Source organism: Gasterosteus aculeatus, chromosome 5, assembly GCF_964276395.1.
Source record: "Gasterosteus aculeatus chromosome 5, fGasAcu3.hap1.1, whole genome shotgun sequence".
NCBI lineage: Eukaryota > Metazoa > Chordata > Actinopteri > Perciformes > Gasterosteidae > Gasterosteus > Gasterosteus aculeatus.
Genome location: NC_135692.1, coordinates 10,699,149 through 10,711,481, shown reverse-complemented (window position 1 = coordinate 10,711,481; position 12,333 = coordinate 10,699,149). Strand labels below are relative to the sequence as shown.

General features: G+C 43.1%; 1 protein-coding gene across 2 annotated transcripts; it reads right to left on the bottom strand.

Annotated features, from left to right (window-relative positions):
* Positions 1 to 231: 231 nt before the first annotated feature.
* On the bottom strand, positions 232 to 12,077 carry opn4b (opsin 4b). 2 transcript variants are annotated; one of them, XM_040175963.2, is made up of 11 exons: positions 11,875 to 12,077; positions 9,805 to 9,929; positions 9,570 to 9,703; positions 7,137 to 7,340; positions 6,077 to 6,248; positions 5,586 to 5,747; positions 5,082 to 5,189; positions 4,737 to 4,902; positions 4,432 to 4,623; positions 2,837 to 2,908; positions 232 to 2,235 (listed from the first exon to the last, which is right to left on the bottom strand). In XM_040175963.2, exons 1-11 carry the CDS (start codon positions 11,995 to 11,997, stop codon positions 2,101 to 2,103), a joined length of 1,593 nt encoding a protein of 530 aa, XP_040031897.2. In that variant the 5' UTR covers positions 11,998 to 12,077; the 3' UTR covers positions 232 to 2,100. The 2 variants fall into 2 exon arrangements, with proteins under 2 accessions (XP_040031897.2, XP_040031898.2); XM_040175964.2 differs by lacking the exon at positions 2,837 to 2,908.
* Between the last annotated feature and the right edge of the window lie 256 nt (positions 12,078 to 12,333).

Genomic DNA, 12,333 nt, shown 5'->3' with positions numbered 1-12,333 from the left:
GGTGCTTCACTTTAATGGGTGGATGTGGATGTGTGAGCAGAACAAAATGATGTGTCTTCTTTCTTCGCAGAGATTCTGAAGGTCTCTTTAGGAGAGAGGGGGAACACTGCAATGCATAAGCAAATAGTGCATGAAACAATGGCAGATTATTCAAATATGGAAACCATCATTCATCGCATCCCGTCCACGTAAATGGACGGCTAGTTCAAGACATGGAGACACGGCCGCCAGTAGGGCAGAATTTTACAGTTTTATTTAGAAAAATAAATAACAAGACAAGACATTCTTTGCAGATAAAACAAAATCAGCTGGTCCATCACTTAAAGAATAAAGTAAATGATGGATTATTTATTTTTTAATAAAACGCGGTCACGTCCAAAATTCCATACTAGCTTCTTGCACGCTTAACGTGTACGTATGATTTTATTATGAACCTTTAGTATAGAACCAATAGTTCATGGATTGCATACTATTTCTGGACACTGAACACCACCTCGGCATAAAAAAAGACATTGACCTGCGGAACAAATCTTTACAATTTCAATCAGATTTTACTTCTGCTCAGAGTATATATATTTTTTACAGTAGTTCAGACATTGGTCACATGAGGTTGAAACTTCTCAATCGATAGGTAGGTTGAATATACATCAAATATTGAATTTATGGTGCACAGGATGCAATTTCAGATGCAACCATTGATGGGTGCTGCAAGACAATGTGGGGGTTTTAACCGTTGTTGCCGTGTTAACTAAGATTTTAAGACTTTAAGTTGATTGTTGATCATTTTAAAGAAATCCTAAAAATGTCTGAGGAAACTAATATACACAAGTGGAAAAAGAGCTTGGGAAATCAAAAGGATTTTAAAACATCGCTGGTGTTTCGTAGAATGTTCGCTGAATGTGTGCAAGTGTCTTTTTTTTGGACAACTAGAACTACAAGGAAAGCCTGAAGGAGCAGACGTTATAGCATCAGCAGTGTTTCCCACGGGTTCATTTGAATTTACATTCGATGCTGCGGTTTACTTTACCGAGCACTCTGCAGCTCTGCATTTGGGATTTTTTTTTTTTTGCACCTCCCTAAACAACTTTTAATCTGAAATAATTCCTGAATAATAAATACAAAACTACACAGAAAATATATTTTCATGTGATGTAAAATCTGCATACATTTCAAAAGCACGTGTTAGCAAACATCCTACATAGACATTAAGAATAAACGGGACAACATAAGCTTCCCAATGAAGTTCATGTACTTTCTCCACCTGCACCTGAGAACAATTTGTGTTGATAAATGTGTAAACCAAAACAACACGTTTAAAGTGGCCTAAACAAGCATTTAGTTGCACAGCAGGGCGTTGATTCTCAGTAGGTTTGGTAGGGCAGGTGGTTCCAAGGGTCTTTAAAAATCAGTTTTGGGTTACATCTCAATAAAAAAAGGTAAACAATAAAAATAAGTTTGGCTTTTAAAAATTGGTTCAGTTAGAAATAATTTCAGACAGAAATATATATTTTGAATATTGACCATATGTATTAACAAAAATGTATAATGGCTGATAAACTCAAGTGTGGCTCTTTTGCAGAATAGGCGGATGGTGATGTAATATTACAAAAACGCAATACAACAAAAATGTATGAACTGGAGAATAAAGGACTTCAACCTTGTATCTAAACACAATAAAAAAAACACACATTTCGATTTATTTTACTAAAATATGACAAGATATGACAAGAATCTGAACTAAAAATGATTTATTTTTTTATGTATTCATTACCCAAACCCAGAGAATAAACTTTTCAGTTTGTGTTTTTAAGGCTTTTTTGCCTCCGGCCCCGAGATGAACCATCTCCAACCCCCGTGATATGTGAAAAACAGTATATGTGCAAATACCAACACACGTACTTCCGCTTACTTGGGATTCACGCTCACATGCTCACACTCTGTATGCAAACAATAATTAAGTTACCATAACAAGCAAAACAACATGCTTGCACATACAAATCCCCATGGAAGGAAATATTGAAACACACACACGCACAATCGCACCACGGTTATTGTACGTTTGTCCACCTGTTTAGTGCTTCGGTCTGCGGCCTCTCCGTGTTAACGGTCCCCTTGGTTACCGGGGAAACCGCAGGGGCTCTGCAGTACCGACGGGCTGGACATGGATGTCACAATGACAGATTCCGTTGTCTTACACCTAGTCCTCAGGAGAGACTCGTCCATCCCGCTGTCCAGCTGCGGGGGGAAGAGAGGGACGTTTGTTGATGTTATTATGACTCGTGACTCCACATGTCTAATGCGAGTAGGCGGCTGGCGGCCTGTGGGAAGGAAAATTACAATGGGACGGGTGTGTTGAGGGAAAATAAATGAGTTTTATCAACTGTCGCACTGATTTGGAGCAGTACAACGATCCTCCTCTGCCAGATTAAGACCGTGACAGCAGGTCAGATGCATTGATTGGTCGGGATTGACGAATGGCTTCGCAGCGGCGCCCTCGAGTTCACAGACGTCTACCAAACTGAGCCATGTGGCTGCTGGCTTCGGCCTACAAATACGAGAATGGCATCCGACTCTCAGCAGGAAAGATAACGCGCACACAATGTCAAAGCAATGTGCATTGTGGGATTTAAATTAAAAACACAAATAACTAAATCTCTGGACAGAAAAGGTCGAGGTTTGAAGGAATTTGAAGACAATATTTAGCAGAGAATAGTTGTTATGCTAAATTATTACCCATTAAATTTTTTTTAGAGGAATTGGATAATTTTCTTGACACAAACAACAGATGCCGCATCTTTGGCAGAGAGCAAGAGGTTAATGATGGCTGGACTCTTACAGTAGCAGGAAGATGACCGGTTGGCTTCAGGCTGATGTCCGACATGGAGATGTCTTCAGGTTCTTTCACAGTCTGAACATTACGCACATAGACACAGCCATTTAGTGTTGGATCAACAGATCTACTGTACTATTTGAGCCCCTAAGCCACATTCTTACTAAAGATAGAGGGACTCCCGATCGAGGACTCTCCATAAAAGAAGAGCTCTCTTTAAAAGTGCGTTAGGTTGTTTCCGTTTGTGTGTCTATCTTGTGACATACACAGAATCCCATCTGCAAATAGCAACTTTATTTAAGCATCAGCACTGAAAATGGGGGCACCAACGACGTCCTCTTTAAAACCACGGTGTTATACACAAATAAATAAAATCTTAAAGAAATAGCCTGACATATTGTGAAATCCATCCTCTCAACTCTGAAGATGGAGTTTTGGTATCATTTCACAAACTAATCAATTAAGTCAAACAGTTTAAGATATTAAAAGTACTTAAGTAGTACCCTTGAAAATAAATATGTATAGGTTATACTTTGTAGGTAAGCAGTGATTATAGACAAAAGGAAAAGTGTATGTCCTCTGCAGATTGAGGCCGTCTTTGCTTGCAACAAGTAGCGCATTGAAACACGCGGCGGCGTGATGCAAGCTGTGGATTAAGCCTGAAACTCCCAGATTATTGGATTAGTTTTTAGACCCTCTGTAATGGAGTCCTGCGTGGCAGCATGTCCATGTGTGTCCGCATGCGGCTTGTGATTTCTCTGCGAACTAAGATGATTATGGAAAGACGGAAACGCTCCATATATCGGATGCCCCACATAGAGTGACCTCTGACCTGTGTCCATCGGCCTGACAGCTTGATGCCCAAAGTGCTGCAGATGTGAATAGTTTTTACCATCGCTCAACACAAAGCAATCAATCACATTCCAAGCCTGTTTTTACATTCTTCCAAAGCCTTAACAATGACGCACATTACTTTGATTCATTGATTTTAGCGAACGGCTGTCCACGACATACTTCATTGCTGAAACGTTGGTATATTGGTACAACCAGGCTCCATATTAAAGACAAAGTGATTGTTCAAGTGAAACTGGTCAATGAGCCGGTGATTGCGAGGGACGCTTGAAAGACCTGCCGCCTCTCAGCTGATGAAAGTGAGACTTGATCGCTTGGCAAATGAGCCGCGGAGAGCAAAGTCTTTCTTTTTTTACCAGGGGGGCTGCACATTTGTTTCATATCTGCTGTAAAGTTGGGCAAGTAAATATGGATGTCAGAGGGGAATGAAACACCTTTTAAAGACAGACACAAGTGCTCAGAAACAGCTGGCTCTGAATACCAAACCTGTAAACACTTCTCAAATCCACGATGATCGGAATGAGATCCTTCTTGACGTGATAAAGAAATAGAGCCAATACCACCAATCAAAAAACATTGTGTGACTAAAGTGAGGAGAGTTTCAGTGAGACGCAAATTTCCCTCCTTCCTCAGTCTGATGACTACGATCTGACACAAAGAAATAAAAGATATAAATGGATGTAACTCAGATTGCTTGAATCTCCGGAGGAATACATACTGGTGGCCATTAAATGGCCCCCAGTACTCACTGTGATCTGTGAGAGGGCACGTGGGGCCGGGTCAGTGGGGTCGTGGGGGGCGGTTCTCCCCAACTCCGCCGCGTTGTCGCTCCTCACCGTCGTCCTCTGGCTGCAGTGGCGTATCTGCTTAACATCACCGGACAACTGGCGCCCGGCAGGCGTCCGGGAGGAGCATTCCTCCTCTGTGTCCGAGAAGTGGGCCTTCGAGGCGACGGCGAGACAAAATCAAGCGCACCCAAAATCAGCAACGGGTAATAATAACCATTTGAAGTGTAAGGCGTAGACATACCGCATTGGATACAAGGCACACTCACTGATTCGCTCTCAGACAGGGACGAGGTGCGGGGCTTGCTTTTGCTTTCTGATTGGCTGGTGAGGGTTGATCGGCGCGTTGACAGGAAACTGCTGCTGCTGAAACGGCCTCTGCCCGTAACGCACAACAGTACCCCGAGGTAGGGGATATACCTGCCCAGGGCTGACCTGAGGGATGGAAATATACATTAAATTAGCAGGTTGTATTATATTACAGTGAACAGCGGAAGTTGTGGTGACTACATCCATCTTTTTTTCTTTTTTTTTCCAGTCGTTGGTGCTGATGAGACTATTTGATCAAAGAATTCTAGCTGCTGTTAATGAAGCTCAACGCTGGAGCTACCTGCCTGTATTTGGGATGTGTTATGGCGTATATGATGGGGTTGTGGATCGCCGACGCTTTGGCAATCACGGCAGGAACAGAGTTCATGTAGGGAGTCAACAAATCGGCATACCTGAGAGACACGTGTTGGCAAACGAGAGAAGGGAACGAGACATTTTCAGGGAACACAGCAGAGTCACTGTCACTGTCTGAGTGCTAAAAGTGAAACAAGTCAGTAAAGTTGGGTTGGGTTGGCCAATGAAACTCATGATGAAACTCCCCTTCACATCGTCCAATAGTTTTCCTATTGTCCTTTGATAAATTCATAACATGATGCATTACAGCAGCTTTAACTCAGTGCTGCATCAATAATAACATATTAAAGCCGGAACTGTGCTGCTTCATTATTGAGAAACATGGAGCATCGTAGCTTTTCAGTTTCTATCAAGATTATTTGACACTAAAAAATGTCTATCGTCAGCGGCCATTGACAACGCAAACACACCTACACTCACACGCATGCACCTACCCAGCGAATGCCGTGAGGGCCGCACAGGAGTAAGGGGCCCAGGAGATGACAAATAGCAGGATGACGATGAGGGCAATCTTGGCCATCTTCCATTCAGTCTTCATCTTATGGAATCTCTTTGCCGAGTCTCTTTTTCCCTGGCAGTTAATCTTTGTTATTGCTCTGTCAACACAGACACACTCGACATCGTCGTTATCAAACCTTTTTTTATTTATTTTTTCCATTTCTAAGCTCGATTGTAATTCTACATCAAAATCCCTGTACCTTGTTTTTCAAAAAAGCTTACTTTGAAAAGTAAATTGACTTAAATGTGTATTGAGCTTAGGTGTACACAAACAATATGTCAGACGCACAAACAGCATGAAAAAACCACAACACATAGTTAATCAACAAAACACCAGTATCAACACCCATGTCTTCATCATGTCAATAGAGTGAACGCAGTGTGTGTGTGTGTGTGTGTGTGTGTGTGTGCGCGCGCATGTACCAACCGCGTTGTCTGTCGGATGGCTCTGAAGATGCAGCAGTAGCTGAAGATGATGATGAAGAGGGGGATGAAGAAGACAAAGGTGAAGAGCAGCATGGTGTAGGAGCGGACGGACGGGGTGAACGTCATGTAGTCCCAGGAGCAAGAGGTCATCAGACCCTCCGGGACATAAGCGCCTGAGGGAGGGGACACACAAACCCGCGTTTCAGTCAGACAATTGCTGTTTTTAGCTGTTGTCTGTAATGTTTGTCAAATCCACACCTTCCACATACGGCCAAACACAGAAGACAATCTCAGTCATTTAAAAAAATGATTTTATATTATTCCAGTGTGAATGGGGCTTTAGAAGAAATGATCTATATCTAACTCTCACACTCCTGTATGTTGAATATGAAACTACAACCATGAAGACTGGAAACCGAACAATACAGCACGCTGTGTCTAAAAGAGGAAGAAAAAATATATATATATATATATATATATATATATATATATATATATATATATATATATATATATGTGTACTCTAGCTAAGGGAAGTCAATAGGATACATCTCCTTTGGGGACCACAAATGTCTCTACCAAATGTTCCAGCAATGTATCCAGAGGTTGTCTGTCAAACCCCCCCAAAAAATGGTTGGACCGTCAGGCCGACTATTATTCCATTGTTCTCTTATATGTAACTCCATCTGTCAAGGTCATGCTGTAATATAAGACTGTAAGACCTGAGAGTCCCACGTGCATAATCCATCAGAGGAAGCCCCAGCATGTTGGACACTAACGCTCATTGTGTTTGATATTCACACCAGAGGCTTCTTCTATATGCACACATGTTGTGCATGCCGTCGTAATCTCAGCTACAGGTAAGCATGAGGCAATGCCCTCTAAACGGATTTTATATTAAATGTACTTGGATTACTGAGTTTTTCCCCTTTCAGCAGAGACTTTAGACACTGAAGTAGAAACAGCAAGAGAGAAGTACTGAGCTTAGAAAACTAAATTCCTCACAGGATCAACAATAGGAATGTCTGAGCATTCAGGTCTCTGTGTTCCGTTGAACTCACTCCAGCCGAAGAACGGAGGAAGGCTCCACCCTGCGGAGTAGACCCAGGCAGCCGCCAGGATTCCCAGGGCTTTCCTGCGAGACATCAACCCAAGGGAGGCCAGAGGCCTGGTGATCACCACGTAGCGGTCCACCGCAATAACCATCAGTGTCATCATACTGCAGATACCGAACAGCGCTCCGCAGAAGGCGTACAGCTCACATCCTGGAGGAGGGGAAGAGAAAGAGGTGGTGAGGAAAGTACCAACAATTTCTTCACCAACAGCTGGAAATACAGAGACCGCTAGTCTTTCAAAACGTGCAGTAATCTGTTTTATGGACAGTTTTTTTGAAAAGGTATGGTTCATTTTCAGGCTGTTTTGTCCATCTCACCGCCGTGAGTTTTATTTTGTATTCTTGTGTTATTTTGCATCAACGATGTAATGATATGAAACACCTGCAAAAATGCTTCATTATTCATTTAAGCCGATAGCATTAGAAGCAAGGCATGTGCATGCAGAGAGACGCACTGAACAAATACACTCACGACTCTGAGTGGCTGTCCCTTCGGGACCTGCATGTGCAATTAACCACCCGTCACAAATCATACATTGTCAAGTTATCACATCAAAGCACAAGAATAAATCTGAAGTGCGTCGCCTGTGTGTGTCAGGGATGGGTGGAGGAAGGCAGGACTCAAGCGCAGACTTCTTAAACAAAGACCTTAATCGTCCAGAAGGCAAAAGGAAAAGGCCAACGGGCAAAAACACACAGGAACCAGGGGAAAACCGGCAGGCAGGAACTAACGAACATCCAGGACGATTGACAATGACGCGACAAGTGACAGGAGACACACACAGCTTAAATACACTAGGGAGGTGCAGGTGATTGGACACAGGTGGAAACAATCAGACAATCACAGGGGATGACAGGACAAGGCAGGAAGTGAAGTAGGGAGACAAGAAGCAGAAAACAACAAAATAAGACAGGAAATAAAACCACACCGTGACAGTGTGAGGAAACTCAAGCAAATACCACTCGGGCAGTTTCAAATGACAGCGCCTGTCCGGCCGTGGTCCTGACCGTGTGTGTTTGTCAGCCTTTGTCAAGTTACTCAGGCTAACGCATTCAATACTGACTGCAAAGGAACAGCGGATGTTCTCCAGAGAGGAACAATATTGCAATATTACTATAAAGCCCTGAGGCGTTGTGTCAAAGAGCAAAGTCCACTGCACTGGTTTCACGTCAGAAAAACCAGAATACATCTCAGAAATTAAAAGAGTTGCTTAAAAAGCCCCTGCAATGTTTTTAATAAAGCCCTAATTTATTATTTCATTTCCATCCACCATTTTCACTTGATCACTTAGTTTCAGTTGAGCATTCGCATCATATACATTTCGTTATTTATTTCGTTATTTCGTACATTATTTCTTTGTGTATTATTTAGTTTATTGATATGTACAACGTACAAAGAAAACTATGGAATAAATCATTAAAAATGTGAATTAAATGCCAGGAGACAAATACATTTGTACATAGTGTGAATGGAGCTATGGGATGGTTTTACCATTCCACAATACATGTAATACATGAAAAAAAAAACATTTAGACATATGGTTTTCCATTTATCTTTGATTCATGGTTGATTTTTCTTTTTACTATGTATGTGCCAACTTGTGCGCCAATTAATGAGTCCCTTGGTTAAACTAATAGAGATTATTCAAATTCATTAGAGAACTTTATGAAAAATCCATGTCTTGTAAAGACATTTGATCCAGCGATTGTGGAGGTAGTGTTTGTCGAACTGGTGGATAAAAACAGACAAAGGCATCAAACATTTGGCCTTTACTTTACCTCATTTAATCCCTGACATTGTCTTTTTATCTACACTGCGTGTTTGTCTCTTCTAATTGAGCGAAAGGTAACCTTTGCAGTAGCCTCCTTTGAGGGTTGAGCTGCAGATCTAACACAGATGCAATGTCTTCATTAAGGCCAGGACAACTCCTGAAGGAAAACACAGCACGAGTGTTTGATCAGTGCAGTGCGTAGCTTCTTTTTCCACCTCCGTATCTTTTCTCCGTATTTTCGTTTTCTGCACACTATGGTACACCCGCTTCTCCAAAGGCAAAAAAAACACACTACCAAAACGTATTCTTGCTTTCTCTTTGTGGTCGATGGGATTTGGGTACTGGATGCGGCACAAAAGTGGGATATATGATGTCAGGTTAGTGTGTGCAGAAAAGTCATTTAATTAAAGGTTGAGGCACTAATACAAGTCCATGTGAAATTTTGAGTGTGTGTCCATAATTGTCAATGATATATGCTCATATGTATGTGTGTGTGTGTGTGCATGCAGCTAACAGTCCAGACTGTGCTTAGGTTGCTTTCATATGCACCGCTTTTTAGATACAAATGTAAAAGCATATTTAACTTAAAGTTGTTAAGCGTGCGTTACCTTTCTTTCCAAAGATCCATCGCTTGTGCATGCTGTTGATGAAGAAGACAGGTGCTTGAGTGAGACACATGAGGAAGTCTGTGACTGCAAGGTTGATGATGAAAATGTTTGACGGCGTCCGCAAGCCCCGGCTCCTGCATGGACGAACAAACACACGCGCAACATTTGTTATTGATACTGTTGATAAGCTCAATTCACAGAAATATGTGTCCACCACAGCACAGAAAAGGGGTACCTGCAGAACGCATATATAACTAGGAAGTTTCCCAGCATGCCTGTGATGCCCACGACCAGGATGACAACACCGATGGCGTAGTGAGCGTGATCTGGAACGTCCACCGTTGGAAAGATGAAGGAACCCTTGAAAACGAGCACAGGGAGGAACCGGTTCACGTTCGGCTTCATGCGGCGTTTCACAAAAAAGTTGCGAAAATGATTTCTCTTTTTCTCATGTTAAGTATTTGTGGTTTAATTGACGGAACATTTATTTGTATTGAATATATATATGATTGGATTGGATGGAATAAGATGCGTTACCACTTTTGTCTCATTGTCTGTTTATTTTGAGCAGATTTGCAAACACACACATACACACACTCGACAGGACGACTCCCACTAAGCCGAATCTTCCTTTGTTCCTTTGCGAGCACACACATCTCCTGTGATGAATCCTGGCACACACACACGTGTGAGAGCGCATGCTTGTATAACATCTGTTTCAGCAGAGCTGCTTTTCTGCAGAGTCAAGCTCCTGCCACTAGAAAGGAGGACATTTGATTATGTGGAAAGTGATGGTGACCATGTAAGCAAATGAGGAAAAAGGTTGAGGGGCTGTGCTCCTTAGAGATGTATGGAGACGTGATGTGTGCGTGTGAGTGATTTAAACACACTTAGATCCCGTTTTACGTCTTACATCTGACGTGATGATGTGGATCACCTGTAAAGCCTCCCCTGACGACCTGCTTCATTCTTTTCACACCCGTGCACTTTCCTTGCTGGACGTCTTTCTCATCTCCGCCAAAGCCTCTGATTCATGACCCCTGTCACCTCCCTCCTTCACTCCCTTTCTTTCCTAAATCACCCATTTCCTTTCCCCTTGCTTTCTCTCATTTCCCCTCCTGTGGCGCAGCGCCAGATTAAAGCAGATTACACGGGAAGCAGAGGCGAGGTGAGCGGCACGGAAGTCTCCTTAGAGACGTAGAGGTGTACATGTGCTTGAGGCTTTACATTTGATTGACTTTATATGCGACGTATGTGAAACATCATTACATATTTGCCGTGTCAATGGATGCATATTGTCATGGTTTACACTGCATGTGTGAACGTGACAATGCAAAGACCTTAACTGATCATTTGCTGCACGTTGTCGAGCAAGTCGTCAATCGGGTGAGTGGTTGTCTGCGTTTACCAGCTAACTATCTAATCAAGTGCTTAACAGATCCCGGATGGATCACAGAGACTATACAACACAGTCCTTTCCTAGACAAACACCACCAGTATTCTCTTTTCATGCTCTATGTGTTGCACGTGGCTACAGTACAGAGGTGGATAAATCACCCTGTTGGTTTACACATCTGTATGAAGGAATTCTCTGAAGTTGGATGCGTAAACTAATCCTATTCTCACGCACAAATCCTTCCGAGTGTAAAAATGAGTAAATGAGGCTGCAGGTGAGTGTGGGGGGGGGGTCACTGATGTCACGGCTACAAAGCTTTAGATTAAGCAATATTGTGAATGACCAACAATCCCAAACAGCATCCAACCCAGTTAGACGTCTTGGTGCTGCATCCTGCTGTAAATTAGGATTAGGATAGGTGTGAGATTATTGCACCTTTTGGAATATACAGGAATTCTGAAACGAGATAAGGTCTCTGGTCTCTTAACAATTCTTAACGCAAGAATCTCATTTGAGACGTTGGTACAAAATATACGATGTGCACTTTCACCACATAGATGAAACATATAAATACCATGTTTTACAAGCCGTGGAAACCCCAGAGATGGCGGGTGTTGCGCTCATTACGCCCGCTCGCATCCAGTTCCGGTGGTGAACGAATGGAGCGCGTGTGATTCCTTTATTCAACATCAAGCTCACCCACACCTACCGCATAGGGTATTGCTCAAAGGAAACAAGCGAAAATAACGCACACCTGACAAGTTCTGCCTGTTGTGCCAGATGTGGCAAGTTTCAATTCACGTGGACTTCGGATGTTTTTTGCCGTTACGCGTCGCCGCGGCACAGGCGCTCTCACCAAGCAGACCAAAACAAAACCAGAAAATGAACAACACAAATGGAGTTACTCACATCTGTTGAGACAGGAGACATTTCCATGAGCCGGAGCGGACTGATGGAGCTGATGTTCCAGGGTGCCCCGCCGGTCGGGTCCGATGTGGGCACCACTGGTCCAAACAGGAGCCCGGAATCCATTACCGGACAGGCTGGTTGATGAAAAGTGACTGTGTGTGTTAGAAGTGGACCAGTGGGAGGGAGGGTAGGGGGGGGGGGGGGGGGGGGGGGGGCTGCAGCCTATCTGAGGTGGTCTAGGAGTCCAAGAGGCCAGTCATCATCGCCACCCCGCTCTCTCACTTGCGTGGTACTGGGAGAACAGCAGCGGTGGAGGGCTGGGAAAGAAGTGCTCTCTGTCTCTCGTCCAATCTCTGCTCCGGGGATCCTTTCAGTGTGGCATGTGTGCACAGATACAACTGGACTTTTTCTTTTCTTTGTTTGTTTGGTTAATTTCAAGGAATCAGTGGAGCAGTTTCC

Bases quoted from the DNA above. Each gene is read 5' to 3' on its own strand.
- opn4b (XM_040175963.2), bottom strand. From the start codon at position 11,997: ATGGATTCCGGGCTCCTGTTTGGACCAGTGGTGCCCACATCGGACCCG. The intron at 4,903-5,081 runs GCAGGTAGCTCC...TCCATCCCTCAG, and splicing joins ATAACACATCCCAAATACAG to GTCAGCCCTGGGCAGGTATA. The intron at 2,236-2,836 runs GTAAGAGTCCAG...TTCCCCCCGCAG, and splicing joins CCGGTCATCTTCCTGCTACT to CTGGACAGCGGGATGGACGA.